This window comes from Phalacrocorax aristotelis, chromosome 10, assembly GCF_949628215.1.
Source record: "Phalacrocorax aristotelis chromosome 10, bGulAri2.1, whole genome shotgun sequence".
Lineage (NCBI taxonomy): Eukaryota > Metazoa > Chordata > Aves > Suliformes > Phalacrocoracidae > Phalacrocorax > Phalacrocorax aristotelis.
Window position 1 is genome coordinate 773,467 of NC_134285.1, and position 17,387 is coordinate 790,853.

General features: G+C 52.8%; 1 protein-coding gene across 2 annotated transcripts in view; it reads right to left on the reverse strand.

Annotated features, from left to right (window-relative positions):
- USP31 (ubiquitin specific peptidase 31) overlaps positions 1 to 17,189 on the reverse strand; it is a 37,548-nt gene extending 20,359 nt beyond the window's left edge. For both annotated transcript variants that reach the window (XM_075104543.1, XM_075104542.1), the window contains exons 1-4: positions 16,448 to 17,189; positions 2,053 to 2,190; positions 1,472 to 1,560; positions 258 to 350 (exon numbers count right to left, since the gene is read on the reverse strand). In XM_075104543.1, coding sequence (XP_074960644.1) covers positions 258 to 350; positions 1,472 to 1,560; positions 2,053 to 2,190; positions 16,448 to 17,056 — 929 coding nt within the window. In that variant the 5' untranslated portion in view covers positions 17,057 to 17,189. The remainder of the gene's footprint in view (positions 1 to 257; positions 351 to 1,471; positions 1,561 to 2,052; positions 2,191 to 16,447) is intronic.
- Between the last annotated feature and the right edge of the window lie 198 nt (positions 17,190 to 17,387).

Sequence of the window (17,387 nt, forward strand, 5' to 3'; positions counted from 1 at the left end):
GGTATTTTTTTTTCTCCCCAAAACAAATTACATAGGAAGTTAAGGGCGGGGGCAAAGGGCCATTCTGAAACAAGTAAAAGGCTCAGTTTTCCAATTTACCTGGAAAGCAAAAAATTTAATCCCCATATGGTCCTATTTATCTTTTTTTAAAGACTTACTGGAGAGATTTTGCTGACATCTCTCTTCCTTCTGTGGCAAATTAAACAACACTATACACATGGGAAACAGCCAACGTTAAGTTCAAAGCAGTTACTTACCGTGTATGAGGCAAAGGAATCGGCAGAGAGATGCAGAGGAAAGGGTCAAAGGTGTTACTCTGCTTCTGGCAATGAGGGCACGTCAGAGAGGACCTAGCGCAAAGGTCAAGAACGAGACAGAGTTACACCTTGTTTCTTCAGGAATGGATAATTCATCAAATCACGAGTAACAGCCTTCGCATGTCAACCTGGCTGCCCCTTTCTACTCCTGTTTCTCCATACAGAGCTGTATAGACACAGCTGCTGCAAATGATGGACTCCCCATTTCTAGATCCCTTTAAAGTAATTAGTCTCAAAGTTCATGACAGGAAAAGACTTCACTCCAGTCACTGAACTCGGCTTTTAATAAACATTACTGCAAGATTAGCAATGCACCAACAGTAGCTCCAACGTGGAAGACCTGAAAGGATTTTCTCTTTGAAGAGAAGGGAAGCGGCAGGAAAAAGACAGTGACAGTCAGCACTGCAGGTGTACGGACCTCTCTTACTCAGAAGGGAAAAACTCCAGACAATACATCTCTCACATTCAAAATTAACCTGCACCCTGCACTGGCTTTGCGTTTCATACCAGGCTTAAGGCTTCTCCTTTCAAAGGAAGCCTTGCCAAATATTCGGGAGAAAGCCCAGCAACTAAAATTCTTATAGCTGCACAGATACAAGCCATCGAGGAGCACTGGAAATTAGGTTGTTTTCTTGTATTGCTTCTGAAATTAGAAAGCTCCCTTCCCAGGAAGGATGGGAAACTCATGGGAAAACCCTGAAGGGACAGTGAAAGATTCAACTCAGAATGCCCAAGTGCCAGATAACGGGATCTCTGCAAGACGCCTGGGATCCGTAACTCCCCAGCAGCCTCCAGGAACCTCCAGACCTTGCCACAGGCTCTTGCCTCTGAACAGCCAGGGTAAGCCCCACAGCACTGAGTCATCCCGAGTCTTTGCTCCATTGAGCACTGCCTTGCTTTCAGGATGCATCAGCGCCAGTGAAGAGGAGGTACATACTGTAGCTTTTCACAGAATATACCAAATGAGAAGTAGTGAAAATCTCTCTCTCCTCCGGAGCAAGGTCTTAGTTCAGATCTCATTCAGCAGGAATTCAGAAACAGCTGTTAACACAACGACACCAGCTGCAACTGTACTGGGAGCTAGCATCAGGGTAGAATTATACTGGGGTCACCAGCACATGCTGTAATGCCTCAAAATTTACAGAATATCATACCTGTACTGGGCTTGAAAGAGTTCCTGCACAAAAGTACTACTGATTGGAAAGGCTGGTCCCTCGAGCAGCACATCATCCTCCAGCGGTGGCTAAAAAAGAAGAATAAACCCTAGAAGCACACCCAAGCACGGAGGTGCACCACGTCAGATGGCTCCAGTACCCCTCGTCAAATCTGGGCCCTCCTTGCCCAAAACCACCAGAAAAATGTCACAAGATTTGTAAGTAGCTCTGCTCACACACGTGGTTATGCAGATATGCGAGGCAGCTAGGGCAGCCCCAGGAAAGGCAGGGATCTCACACCAGATGATGCGTCTGGCAGTCCCTCCCCTGTAATGCCTCCCAGCTCTTGCAGAGCAGTATGTGGCCATTCACAAAGAGCTGTATTGGGGCACACTTGCCAGGAATTAGTTACATTCACAGGGCCAGGAAGAAAAAAAAAAAAAACCAAAATTTAATCCAAACTTTTGCTCCATAAAAAACTTCAGAACTGAGAAGCCAACACGTCGATTAAATTTAAAAAGACAGACTGTATGCAAAGTTACAGCTACTGTCCCATGTTGGGTCCCAGCAAAATCCCTTACCTTGAGTGGAGGCATACCGCTGTAATTCACGACATTGTTCAGATCTTCATGGACTCTGTCCAGAAGCCAAAGCAGGAACTCCTGCGCATCATGCTGGGCATTCCCGCGGTACTGCATAGCGTTCTTGGACACAATGTTCTGCAGAGACAGAGACAGCGTACAGCAAACTCACAAGCTCTTCCCTTTACCGAGCCCTCACAGACAGGCACAGTTAACAGCACACCCAAAACCAGGGACTGCCAACAGCTCTGAACGGGGCATTGCCTTCCCATTCCACCTGGGGACGGGCCAGGACCCACCACCACGTGCAGGACCCTCCGCATAACTTGAGGTAAAGCAGCAGCTGATGCCTTGCTGGGCAAAGAAACGCCACCTGCTCTCAGAACAGACCAGAGGGGTTACGGCAGCAGTTGCAGAGGAACTGCAGAAATGTTTATAGCAAACTTGGGAATCAGTTAGGCCAAAACAATCAACCTACAATACTTTCACATAGGTTCAGAGCGAGGCAAGCTCACTTCAATCCACTGAAACCAACATGCAGCATTTCCCATGCTAACACAGAGCAAAGGGCATTTTTAATCATACCTATCCATGTAACACAGGGTCTGAAACTGTTCATTTCCTAAAACATATTTGTTTAAGCTGAAGCAAAACAAGTATTTAGTCTCCTGATGTCCACTCATCCTGTCTAGCTCGTTTCTGCTTTGGTGAGGTAACAGATTTCCCAGAACCTAGATGCAGATGCTCAGTGCTAATATAGGTATCCCTTCCAGGAATCAGCCAAAATCAGTACATCAGAACTGCAGATGCTTCTACAAACTGACCATTCCAATAATATGCAGGTAGAACAAACTTACTTTGCATCAGACACCCTCTTCAGCACATAAGCCCTACAGTCTCCATGTAATTTTCTCCACTAGGTTACAAGTACCTGCTATGCACAGCTTGCTCATCCTAAACATCATCCTCTATTGCCACTACCCAGGAGCAGGAGGGAAAGCGCCATTCGTTTTGGCATCGCACACCGTTACGAACGACTGTCCCAGGCAGCCAGACGAGGCTCTCCCTGTAGCTGGGGCGAGCACAAGGAACCCAAGCGTCCCAGGACGACCGCCACCAGAGCAGTGCGGTACCTGCCGGGTGCTGCTGGACCGGCCAACTCCAAACGAGGGAGGACTCAGCCACCGGTGCGACGAGCACAACTGGCACTGCTTTGGATATGTGCTAAGAGCCTGGGGAACGCATCTAATTTACTCTTGAATTTCCAGAAAAGCCATTTCAGAAGGACACCAGCACACCCAAGGGATTTGCCCAAACCTGTTTTTCTTCTGGACACAAACAGAAAGGGCTTGAAGCTCACCGGCAACTGAAATCTGCCCTTGGCAGGTTTGTCCTTTCCCTGCAGCTCTGGGGACACCTTTCATAATGCTGAAGTTTGCTCTGAGCCCTCCAGCCAGGCCACACGCGCCCCTTCCTCAGGATGTCTCCTCCCCAAAAAGCCAATGGGAGACCACATCCGGGTTTGGTAGAGCATCTTCCTCACCAACAGCCAACATCAGGGAACACTTTCTGTGCTCCAGCTCTCCGACGCCACTTTTACCTCCACAAAAACACCCGAATGGCCAGCCAGCACTCATCACTGTGCACCTGGGGACACGGCACAGGCTCTGGAGGACGGGAACCAGGCGCCAGCATCTGCATTCAGCAGGAATACCCTCTGGAGTAATGTGCTATGGTGGGCTGACCCCAGCAGCTGAGCCAGGGCTCCCTCCCGAGCAGCATATGCCACCACGGCTGTAGAAAAGCCAGCACGTTCCACTTCTTTGAGGAGGCACCAGGCTGCAGCCAGGAGAGCCAGCCCGCTCCTCCCGCTGCTCATGAAACAGGCAGGAGGTTCATCTAACATGTGGTCACGGGTCAGCTGCCCCCACCAGTTTTAACCACAAAGTCAATACCAAGGTTTTGTCTGTAAGAAATAGGCTTATGGCAAAGCTCACGTCAGTCGCGCAGCTGCTCCCCAACCTTCCTGTGCTGCATACTACCAGGAGAAGCAATCCTGATTGGGATGTGGTGCACCTACGTCCTTCAGTACACCTGCGGAGAGACAGAAAGTGCTTACACGGGACTCGAACTTGTTTGAGCAGGGTCCCCAAAAAGGGGCAGTGGCACCAGCAGGGACCAGAGCCACAGTGCAAGAGCCAGGCGGGAAGGCTGCGGCAGACCAGCCGCCCCACGGAGCAGCGAGAGGGGCCAGGCAGGCTGCACACGCACGGCTCCAGAGCTCCTCCATTTCTCTAATCAGACTTTGCAACAGATTTGAGAAATGAGGTTGGGCTGCCTGCTTTATCCCTCTCAAAATGGGGTCACCAGAAAGGGGGGGGGATGATGAAAAAGAAGGAAAGGACTGATAAACATATACTCTCTATCCTCTATAATCTGTCCACCTGCCTCAAGGCAGCAAAATAAGGGAAAACAGAAATAATCTGCTATCATTACATATGTGCAAGCCCTTCTGACAACAGATTTAGTGCCCTTGCCTGTACAGGGACCAGCACCTTCCTACATCTCTAAACACAGTTTTAAACAAGTAGCAGTCCACAGCAAATGCTCACCTCCGCACCACACAGGTGCAAGTGCCGCACACCCCTGCTTGGTGCTCACCGTAACATGAGCTTGGGACACTGCTGCAAGCCAGTTTATTGGGAAGAAAAATCTGGAGAGTCTGTAGGGACTTGGAGATTAAGGGGGACCAAACAGCCTTCCCTGCTCCTAGTTCGCATTAAGCAAAACAAGATCCATTGGCAGGAAAAAATTGACAAAACGTGATCAAAAAAAACATCTTAAGCCTATTCAGGTGTCAGCCTGATACCCCTTGCCCTCCTTCAGCAGAAAGCCTAGTGAATTATTCGTGTTGCACCAACATATAACATTTAACACTAATCCCTGAAAATACAGTAAACATACTTCCAGTTCCTGGTCTGACACCTAAACACTCGGCATTCACCCAGCAGATACCAGGACAAGATGGCAATGACCTAGAGAAGCCTACTTTAGCTGTGCTAGAAACCCCCCGCCCCCGAGTCACCCCTGAAGACAGACCCTTGTCGTTTCACCAGCTGGCATGGACTGGCCTAGAGACAGGCGCTCTCGTAGCCAGATCTCTCCTTCGCATCACCAAACATCCTTCCGCCGAATACCCTGGCACGGGGTCCCGCTCCCACCAACTTTATTACAATTCCCCGTCGCATACTTCTCCCATTAGGTTTACGGAACACTAGTTTCTTGATTGGAGCACCATGCATTCTTTTATTTTTAAGCAAGCTCCAGGCTGGCCCATCTTAGGGCGCTCACAAGGCAGCTCCTCGCTGTTGGGTACCAGCAGGGTCTGGCAGCAGGTCTTGAGGTTGGATATTAGGAAAAACTTCTTCACCGAAAGGGTTGTCAGGCATTGGGACAGGCTGCCAGGGAGGTGGTGGAGTCTCCATCCCTGGAGGTATTTAAAAGAAGGGTAGATGTGGCACTTGAGGATATGGTTTAGTGGTGGACTTGGCAGTGATAGGTTAGCGGTTGGACTCGATCTTAAGGGTCTTTTCCAACCTTAACGATTCTATGATGAGCACTGCTCCGCAGACCCAGGCCCTGCCGGGCACCCTCCCAGCCCCACGACACCATGACTCGAGCCCCTGGTCCCTGCTAACAGTCAGCCGATGCCGACAGGATTTAGTGGGTCATCTAGAATTAGGAAAAATTAACTTTCCAGAATATCCAAAACTTCCATAGCAAGGAGAGAAGGCTGAAATTCACAGCAGCTGTGTTTAGCTGAATGCACCCAGACAACGGTGTAGGGAAGAATTTAAAGACAGATGCAGAGACTTCCCTTTACAAACATTACCTTTGTTCAAAAAACAATTACACTGAAAATTAAACTTAGCCCTTAAATTACCGTGTCAAGTTCCAAACTGAAGATCAATCACAGAAGCGTGAAGCAGAGATCGTAGCCCAGTTTTAAGTGGTCTCTCTCTACATCTTTTCTCTAGAACTGCTATCCATGCCTCCACAGTAACACACTTGCCTTTTAATGGCCTTATTCATCCTTCCCATTCCCTGCTGCACCCAGCTCAGCACGCCAAGGTGACAATGTGCAGTACCACCACCGAGGGAGGACGGCTCCAACAGCAGCGCAGGGCGCAGCACAGCCAAGCTCATTCTCCTCCGCATGAGCTGACTGAAAAGGGCCAAGGGAAAGAGAGGTGCCACCCCTCCGCCCCCAGCAGTGTGTGGTCCTCTCCACACTCAGATATAAAAGGGTATGATACCATCAGGCCAGCATTAACCCTTTTCAGTCAGCATGCCAAGAGCCGGCAACAACCACGTGCCTTGGGCCGTATCCGCATCATTCCTCGGCGCAGAAGCATCTCCATGATAACGGTTCTGGTTTCCTCGACACTCTCGCAGCCTGAGCGGACCAAGGATGAAGAGCTGCCTGTGGATACAGATCACAAGATGCTAGAAGTGATTCAGGAAGCACTACAAAATATCAGATGCAATTCCCTCACAAGAGGCTCTGCTACAAAAACACTCCAGCAATAGCAGCGCGTTCCCAGCGTTACTCATGCTTCCTGCCATCGCTGCTACAAGTGGGCTTGTTATTACTTAAACCTCTGCATCTGCTGCTCTGTGAAACGCTATGTGCCTTCCTCCCAGCACACTCCGAGATGCTGGGGCAGCACGGCGATCCGAGGCAGGCAAGGTGTAAACGGGGAGCAACAGACACGCAGTGCGGTACAGTCAGTGCTAAGGAACACAATTAAATCCAAGCGAGAGATAAAGGCGCTGACTCAAATAAACAATTTAACAATCTGAGAAAGATACCAGGAACTCCTAAAGTGCAGCCTCCGCTCAACTAGCTGGCTCAGCAATCAAACACAGCCCCGCACCTCCCCTGTCTCCAAAGGCAGCCCCTCACTCAGGCGGAGGGCCGCAGGCTGTGTGAACAGGGTGGTGGGCACCCTGCAGCCCTGTGCGACAGGCAGGGACTGCAGCCTCTTGGCGAACCAGGCTGGCGACTCCTGAACAGCTCCGCTAACATTTGATGGGCAAGAAGACAAAGCGAGCACGTATCCCACATTAAGCATCATCCACCCTGAACCTCTTTGTATTTATTTTCCGAGGCTCCTCTTGCAGCTCGTCAGCTGCAAAGCTGCCGCCCGGCTGCAGTGGGTCTCCGGCCCTTGCCCTGGAGCGTGTGCTGGCCTCCTCGCAGCGCAGGGCTACGGTAGTTCAACTTAGTCTGTAACGGTGCAATCCAGGTGACATCCGTGCAGCTCGGGCAGAAACCTCAGTTTAGATGAGGCCACAACGGCAACAGCCCCTCAAAATACCTGCTCAGCCGCCCAGGCTGCAGAAAGATTTCTTTACACAAGGACAGGTATAAGTCAAAACATAACCCCAAACTTTGTGTCCTCTTTTGCTCACCAAGTAAGAGAAGACGACGCCTCGTTTTGCTGGTCCTGCTTATGCTGAACCCGCTGCAGCAAAGCAACAGCAATCGCAACTGGCTGCGGATACAGAGTTAAGAAGCTATTGGTTTAAAAAAAACACACATAAAAAACATTAAAAACACCGCATTTACCAACCCCCCACAGCCTGTAATCCTCTGCCCCTAGTCTGAGTCTGTGGTAAGTATAGGTGGCGCATCCAAACAGGCTCCATCCATCACCAGAGGGCATTAAGAGCAGGCCAGGAACGATTTTGGTGCAGCTGTTTCGGCTGTGACACACCAGGAGTGGTCTCCGAAGCGCCCTTCCACAACTGTACAGCCGTGCACCTCCAGCCCCTCTCCTCAGCTCAGCCCCTAAGAGCTTGGCAGAAGGGATGAACCCTTCCCTCCCCCAGATGTGCAGGCGGCAGCACGCAGGCACCCTGAATGGAAGCGGCACCATCAGAGGAGATAAGAGGGGGGAAATCATAATTTCCTATTGATCACATACACTTACCTAACCCCCTAATGCAAGCACCCTATAACCAAACAAGTCCCTGTCCGTCTTTAAAGCAGATTTACGGCAAAGACGCATTATCATTTTTATCAGCCCACTGAAAGTTTAATAATCATTCATCTATTGCTCTAAATAGATGCAATAAATAAAGTCAAACATAGCTGAACTACTGGCCCCTCCTTTGCTGCTGTTATTGTTCCAGATCACAAAGACAACTAAAGGAAAAATGTCAGTCTCCTATTTTCCAGTGTGCCTCTGGTAGGAAGCAGCTGTGGAAAGGTTTTTGTACGTGAACGGATGAGGCCAGCTCATTAGAGACCTGACACAATGACACATGTGAGCAGGAAAAAAGCCTATTCTTTATCTTTCATGCTCAACTGGATTTTTTTTTTCTCTTTTTTTAAACCCACAGGCATAGTTCTGTGTCTGGGCAACTTCTACAGCAGACGACTCATGAAGAGCGTCTACCTAAACGACTCGCTCCGCTCACACACAAAAGCAGCGATTTCCCCTCCCTGAAGTGGGATGTTCTTTTCTGGGGAAAGCAATACCTGGCAAACAGCATGGTTCAGACCTCCTGTTCATCCCCGGGGACAAGGCCAAGGCCAGCAGTGACCCTTTGCCCAGGTGGGAGTGCCAGCAGGGAGGCTGCCAGCAGGGACCATCACGCTCTTTCCTGGCCAGGGCCCTGCTGCTGGCTGCCGCCAACAGACCTGCACAGCTTCCAGCACTCGGGACACGCCAGCGCAGCTGCTGCAGGCTGCACACAGCAAAAAAAAAAAAAAGAATAAAACTAGGGAGACTCAGAGCTACGAGCCTCCCCCCTCCAGACAGGCTTGCAGCGATGCCGGCTGCCCCCCTGCAGCAGCACGCAAAGCACCGGCACAGCGGCACCACCCCGCAACCCAGCCTCATGCCGGGAGCCGGGGATTCGGCGGCAGGAAGCCTCTGCAGCATCTCCCTGCACGCACAGGGCCCAGCACTGCTGCGGGGGGCAGTGGGGCTCGCGGCCCCCCGAGCTCAGCACCTGCCCAGGCTCTGCCCGCCTGCCTCCCATCCCGCACCGAGGACAAGGTGCCGGTCCAGCCCAGGACAGACAAGATCTCCGCTGCCTGAGCCCCACCACAGCTCTCCAAAAGGCAGAAAAGGTGAGTTTTCAAGTCAGCAGCTCTGTCAAAGCAGCTAGGGCAGGACAAAACGCTCCTCCTTTGCCCCATAGGGCAGCTGGGAGGTGCTGGGTCTCTGGAGGCAGAGCATGGTGTCTCCACAGGCAGCCAGCCATCCCAGGGCCGGTGCAGAATGGCTCCCCACACAGCCAGCCCCTTGCCCGCTGCAGCAGGGGAAATAAGCACAGCCATTAATCCACTTCAGAAAGTAAAAACAAGAGGAGCACGGCAGAGTGCAGTATGCCAGGATGAGAGCGGGTTTTCCACCGTATTTAACAAGCCTGGACAAGAAGCATCACCCCACCAGCCCCTGCCTGACATCTGTCCTGCGCTAGCAGCTAAGTCTGACCCTTCCAGGCTGAAGCCTTAGTTAATCCTGATTAACCACCCTCCTTCAGAATGTAAGGAGAGAGTGAAGTCTGTAAAAATGACACTTTCCAGGGTTGCTGTGCACACATGGAGCGCTCCCTCCTCCATGCAGGCACCGCAGGCAGAGCCGCCGGCAGCTCCCCGACACAGCGGGCCACAGCAGGGGTGGGCAGAGGGCTCACAGCCGGGGCCAGCGCCCCTCAGCCCTCTCTCCCACGCAGGAAAGAGACCCAGATGCGAAAGGTGGGTTGTTGGGTGCTGTGCTCCCAAACAGGCATGCTCCTTCCTAGGCTCTTCGCAGAAGCGCAGTCACGCCTGCCAGAAGGCACGGCCGGGAGTCGGTGCTGAATGCCGGGAGAATTCGTCCTTATCAACAGCAGAAATACAACTTTGTTCTGCAAAAAGACCTTGTTTTCTTGCTATGCTAGCAGAGCGACCAACTGGATTCAAAAGAGTGAGGGATGAAGGAGCAGGGGAATGCCACAAGCGTGAAGCAGTTCAGCAAAGAAGAGTCAAGAAATGCTGGTGTACTGGACAGACTCCAGGGCTGGGCTCGGGAGCCCAAGGAGCTCATGCTCCAGCTGCACACCCATGCCTCTCCTGCTCTCTCCAAGTTTTGCCTCAGGTCCCAAGTTAGAGCACGGGCCCCTGAGACAGGGATCTGATCGCTGCTGCTCACAGGAGCCTCCCTGTGCACTTCAAGGATGCTGCAAAACAAAATTAATTTCACTGACACAATCATATGCAAAGGAGTTCATTAAAGCAGTGCTTTGCAGCAGTCATGCATTCAGATGGAAGCACAAAATGGGTTTACTTGCAATCAAGCGTGGCCATTTATAAATGCCAGCGTGCACTGCGGGGCACGGAGCAACGCACAGATCCAATTAAGCTCCCTAAGAACAAGCATTGCCTCACCACTACCACAAGTTGCCAGACATGACATGGTTTTCATATTTTCACCATTTGTACTTCTGTGGAGGCAGCGTGGAAATAAAGACCTCAGAATTCAGAAGACAATGTGCTTTGGCAACCACGTGCAATCGCCTTCGAGCCCTGGAGAGGGTCCATCCAGCCGCCAGCACCCAGGACCATCCTGCAGCAGGGCTGCAGAGCTGCTCGACGTTGGGGTCTCTCCCCCTTGCCCTCCCCTCCACTCGTCTCCTGGACTTCTGGAGATGACCAGCCGCATCGCTTCTGCTTCCCCCTCCAGCAGAATCCCCTCAAACCAGTGTCCAATGTCTGGACTCTGCAGCTCGGCTCTCTGCTCCCCCAGCCTTCTGCTGCGCTTGCTCAGATCCAGGTTTGAAGTATAACCCAGAAATCCCCAGAGAAGTCTTCGGGTTTGACAGGTATATCAGACAGCTGCTTTAAGGCAGCCAGGACCTTTCTGCAGGAAACCCTTCTCAGGGGGTTTATGTGAAAAGGAAAAGTGTTAAGAAAAATACACTTCAATTTTAAGGAAATATACATAAATAATAGAGTAAAATAAAGCCAAACCCCTCCACACACACACACACACACACACACACAATAACGGACTTGCATCTTATTGATCATTAACATTACAAAAGAAAAGTCTAACTTGGAAAGACTGCCAAAGACCTTTGTGATCCCAGTGAAAAGAGAAGCACATTCCCACGATGTCAAGCAGTGTCGCAGTAATGATGTAGAAAATTTATAACCCGCTTTTTGTTTCAAGTAAAGCGTGTCAATTCCAAATCCCAGAGCAGCTCTATAGGACAAGCCTCCCCATTGCAGTGCCACCACTGGGAGCACCTGGACTGAGGCATTTCATGATCCCTCGTTACCTGGCCCTACGCGAAGCCCTTTCAGATGAACACAGGAACTGAAACACCAGCAGCTGAGAGACGAGGGACCGGGAATGCAGGGTGAAGGGTCTTGCATTTCTTCTTTCACGTCCCATTCTTCCACCTCTTTGTGTAAAGAGAGGACAGCCTGCTCTCTGCAGAAATATTTTAGGAATGAGTAGTTGACACTGTCCAGAATAAAATAACTGATCACTGCGCTAGCCAGAGAGCAAGATAACTTAACGCGATCCAGGGGATCCTGTTTCACATATAACTGGCCCCGTCAGCAAAGCACAAGGGCTCTAGCGAGTGGAAGAGCTCGTGGCCAACAGCTCCGAGCGCAGGACTGACGGCTTCCAACGCCCAAACTGCACCAAGCAGCCCCGTGCTGAGACCGTCCGTCATTTAATCTACAACAGGAGGTAAAGATTCTGAGTGCGTCAATACACTGCAGAAATCCCTTCATAATTCAGAGCAGTTGAAGCGACCACAGTTGGCGATCGCTTGTCCTAAGTGCGGTATTTACACCAAGCGCATTTCCAAAACACGAGCACCTTGGAACTGTAAGAGTCACACACAGCTACTATGAAATCTTACACTAAACACAGGTTTAAAAATAAATAAATAAAAATGGAAGCGGCACTATTAACCTGGCACAGTAATCCCTGCTCTACTAACAGGGACTCTTTCCAAGTTCAGATTAGTTCTGATAATCCAACTCTGTCCAGTTCTTATGATTCTGCTGTATTTGCTGCACACACTGCAGGTCATAAAAATAAGGCAGTTTTCATCTTGTAGGGCAAAAACAAAACAAAATAAATCAATGCAGTTCTAGCATACAAGGGGTCTGTTAAACACCCGACATGCTTCAGTATGCAACTGGTTTAGCTACAAAGAAAGTCTCAAAAGGGAAAACAGCCTCATCATCCACAAGGGATCAGAATGCCTGATCAGAAGGCAAAGGTAGAGGATTTGGGTAAGCATATAAGATTTTTCAAGCCCAATTAGTTTAAATAAAACCCCTTCTCGCTTAAGACCCCCATCATCACCTCCGAGCGTCACAGCCCTATTCCCCATTACAAAGGGCGCTCTGTCCTCACTATCCGGCAGTTGCAGGAACTTTGCAGGCAGAACGGGAGAGCTCCCTGGAAAACAACAAGCCCAGAGCACAGCTACTGCTTATACAATAGATGTTTGTCACCATTGTCACCCCACCACAAAGGGGAAAGAGGAAGCACAAGCTGCAATATTGACCCTTGTTATGAAAGAAGCAGCAGCTCTGTTTAGGCAGGAAAATAAAAACCACTGAGCAATCAGAAAAAAAAGATTGTTAAAACAAGCTGCAAATGAGCACAGGACCAACAGGAAAGTCATCCAAAGCAGAGACAAAATCCAACACCCATCACCTCCGCCACGGTGCTCCAGTATCATCTCCATGGGAAGGGCTCCCGTCTGCTCCCAGCCCCAGGGCTGCTGCCCAAGGAGACAAACCCCTCTGCTTCCAGGTCCCAGCCAATTCCTTCTCTGACCTTTTCCTACTGCTACGGCCTTCTAGACCTCCTGCTCGCCAGATGCTTCCCACCGCTCGCCCAGCTCTCGAAGTCGCACCTCCCCATGTCCTTTGGCTCCTGCTAGCTCAGCCTCCAGCACCCGCAGCAAGCGAAGCTCGCGCCCCGGGGGGCGATCGCCTCCGTAGCAGGAATAGCAGAGGATGCACACAGCTTTACACACAACTTCCACTGCACTTCAACCACGGAGAGCAAGAGCTCCCAAAGTCTCCCTCGGTGCCCTTTCCACAGCAGACCCTTGCCCCGAGGATAAGGCATTGCAAACGCTTTGGAGAGCGCTCCACACGGATCCACACTGCAGACCCGGATGAAAAAATTATTTTTAAAAAATTTCTCATGGCAGACAGAAACGTCAGGTTTAAAATGCAGAAACTGGCAAAGATCCTTGTGTTTCAAGCAGATCTGACCAGAGATGATGCGCTAGCTGCCGGCCGGGTGAACACTTCACCTCCCCTCGCCGTGCATTAGCTCTCTTGCAAGGCTCTCTCGGCCCTGCAATTACAAGACAAACCATTTTATACAAACCACTTGTTTTAATTGCATCTTCCTTGTTTTCAGCAGCAGGCCTACATGATTCATGAACCTGTGGGATGGGTTATTTCTTACAGAACAACCTAAAAAGGGAGAAAACACTACCAAGAAAAAACAGGTAAGAATAAAGAGCACCTCCAAACTCACCCCCCTTCAAAAGCCTCTGTCCACAAGGACTCAGAGACACTGTCTCTTGTAAAGAATTTCCTCTGCCCCAAGAAAAAAGGCTGCAGATATACGAACAAGCAAGAGGCTAAGTATTACCCTTTATCCTAAAATACGCTTAGCGTCTGCAGATAAGTATTTAGGAATCAGGAATTGTCTTCACTCAATTATATTCAGTGCCAAAAGAGGAGGAAAAAACCAAAACCCAACACACATGGATTTCTAAGCATGCTGGCTAAAGAGCTTTTTGACCACCAAGTAAACATTACTGTTGGAGTGAAAGCGCAAAACGGCTCTCCTGAACACACTTTTCATCCCTAAAAAAATTAAAGCAATGAAGATAGCGAATGTTCCACCCCCTGCCCAAAACGAGCTTGGGGGATGTTCGTCTTTTTTTGGGGAAAAGCAGCAGTTTCCAGAATGAAAACACCATCTTCACCTTTCTCAAACCTAAGCCTGTTGTTTACATCTTTAGATTAACTGTGCAAATCTGCTGCTGAAAAAAATTTTAATTAAGAACACTGAATTTAATAGCAGGTTCAGGCTACTTAACTGTCTTTAGAGGCATTAATTTACTACTGAAAGTAATTGACCCCCGTAAGGAAACAGCCGAGTACTTGACATAATGACAAAGTCTCTCCGAGTCAGACGCAGGCTGTTGACATTGTACAGCACTAAAAAGGACCTGCTGGGACAAGATCCCCCACAGCAAGATGCTTTTTAAAGTCCTCCAGGGGACCTGGCAGGTAGGAGATTGATGGGCTCCTGCTACATCAACGAGTAGAAAAGCATTCGCTTACCGTTAATGACGCCTGCAAATAAGCAATGAAAGTTCCACTATAAAAAGCCAAACTTGGATCATGCCCTTAATTTAATCTACAGACCTGTTTCTCTTCCTCCTTCTGTCACTCTTATCTGAGCACCTCCACCACAGGCCTGCATAAACAGCGTATCTTGGCCTAGAAAGTGGTCTGCTCTCCCCTTTGATTTTATCAGTTACAGTGGCAAAAGATAATCCTGCTTTCGCAACCTTTTATTCCTGCTATTACTCAGTAGAAATCCACAATTTCTTCTCCTGCCACAACGCCTCTGGAGCGGTGAAGGATTACGATAAAGACAAGTGCCCCGTGGTGCTGCCAGGACTGGACGCACCGAAACCGCAGCTGAGCCCATCAGCTTCCCAAGCGCTCCTCCGTGTAGCACACGCTTCTGAGAACACGGGAGCCGCACACGGACCCTACCCCGCGCCCCTGCGGCCACCTGCACAGGCACCCGCAGGCAAACAGCCAGGCTCCCCAGGGAACTCCCCCCACGGCAGCAGCGAGGGTGGACGCAACCGCCTGGAAACACACAAGGGAAGCAAAGGGAAGAGGTGCCGGCCGTGCGTCAGTCCGAATGACTGAGGGTGCCAAAGACCACCGACAGCTCGGAGGAGCCTCTCGGACATCCCGCCACCCAACAGACACCAAGGGAGAGCAGACGCTGGCACCCGTGGTCTCTACCTGCTGCCACACCCCATCCGAAGAAGTGAAGGCAGAGAGCCAGAGAACGCGTGAACTATGTTCTTGCTGTATTTTCATTCATCTGCGATCCCCTCCCCAACTCATTCTGCAAGAAAAAATTCCCTAAAGCAAAGGTGTCTAGGTTAACGGTGTGGAAGATACCACCTGCCCTCTCATTCTTTCACATGGCCAAACAGTTTTATATGCCAGGGAATCACTGTTGCAATAAAACTTCACAACATCCTTACTGTTTCCAGAAGCAAGGCAGGCCTGGGGCGCTTTCAAAACAGTTGTGTTTTATTGCACCCAAAAGCATTGCAGGGAATTTTTTAAACCGTAGGTGCAAAGACCATGCCCTCTGCTACAACAATTCCTGGGGCACAGCACTACACGGCGGGGCAGGGCAGGCGACAGCTGCTGTCAGACCAGACCGCGGTGCGAGGGCTCCAGCAGGAAGAACGCCATGGTATTAACCACGAATTAGTTACGATCTCATACTCCTGCAACTCATTCCCCACACCAGCCCAGACTCCCAAGTGCTCGGGGGAGGCCGGGAAGCACGCTTCTCAACAGCCGCCGCCTCCTCCCGAGCACTCACAGCTACCGGCTCCAGCACCGCAACAACAATTAGTTGCAACTTTTCTAAATGCAGCGCGACGGTGGTACGAAGCAGCAAGATGGACACTTTCACCCGCGAAAAGCAGCCGAGCTGTGAGCCGGCTTTCAATGCCGTTGGTAACAGGCGGAGCGGCAGCTCGCCCCGGGGACAGCCACAGAGCCGAGGGGTGGCCGCCGCGGCCACCAGCATGGGCACGCAACGGCGTCCCTTGGCCAGCCCACGGGCGGGCTGGGGGTCTGCTTCTCCTGAAAGATGCCAGGAAGCCGGAGCAGCTCTCCAGAGCTACCGGCACACAGCTGGCAAGGCCAGAGGGCTTCTCACACCATTTAAGCACTCGGACCAGCGATAAGGCGGTGCCGCGCCCCGACAGCTAGAGCAGCCGAGCGGCCCATGGCGCCAGCGTGGCACAGGGCAACATGGGCCTTCTGGTGTCACCGCCAGCACGGGCCGAGCAAGCCTCTCCCACCGGCCTCCGGAGCGACACGCGGAGCCTGGCCCCGAGTACGGCGGCCAGGCGAGGGGCACCAGGCGGCCGTGCCCTCCCCACGCCCGGGAGGAACAGGCTTGAGGGCCGGTTCCACGCTGCTCCCGGGCGGACGAGGCCAGCACGGTGAGGCTGCCTGGCGCTTGGCCTTCCCGCCTCGAAGGGGCGAGGCGGGCACCCCGCTCACCTTGAAGTCGCGGCTGTGCTGCGGGGTGTACTCCAGCGTCCAGAGCGCCCGCACCAGCTGCGCGAGCTGCTCGGTGACCTCGCCGGGCGCGGGCGGCGGGCCGTCGGCGGCGGGGCCGGGGGCGGCGGGGGGCTGCTGCCCGCCGCGGAACTGCTCCAGCGCCAGGAACTCGGCGAAGAGCTCGGTGTTGCTGAGGCACTGCAGGATGGCGTTCATGAAGCAGGTGTTGCCGTGGTTGCGCAGCCCCGCCACGCCGGGCACGGCCTCGGGGCCGCCGGCGGGCCGCGGCGGGGGCTCGGGGCTGCGCGGCGGGCCCGGCGGGAAGCAGCTGCCCAGGCCGCCGGCCGCCTGCGGCGGGGGCAGGCGCGGGGCGTGCGGGCCGCGGGGCTCGGGCTCGCTGCTGTAGTGCGAGAGGGTGGAGAGGGTCTTCAGCACGCGGCTCATGAACCCGCCGAGCGACCGCCCGGACGGGGACGGGGACGGGGCGGCGGCGGGGGCCGGGGCCGAGCCCGCGCCGCCGCCCGCCGCCCGCCCGCGGAAGAGCCGCTTGCTGAAGGAGCGCTTCTCCTTGGCGCTGCCGGCCGGCCCGGGGCCGCTCACCCGCGACATGGCTGCGCGGCGCAGCGCGCATCCCCAGCCGCTCAGCCCGCCGGCCGCCGCATCCCGCCGGGCCCGGCCGCACCGCCGCGGCTCGCCGCCTCACGGCGCCGCCATGCAGCGGGCGGGGCGGGGCGCGCCGCCACGTGACCGCACCGCCACCTTAGCGCCGGGCGCCGCCATCTTTGTCGAGGGCAAGGCGGGTGCGGGGCGGGAGGGGGCGGCCGGGCCCCCGCCCCGTTCCCGCGGGGACACGCACAGCCCCGCGGCCCCGCAGGACCCTGCCCGGGGGTGCCGGCCCGGCCCGGCCCCGCCGCTCCTGTCGGCCCCGCCCGAGCCCCGG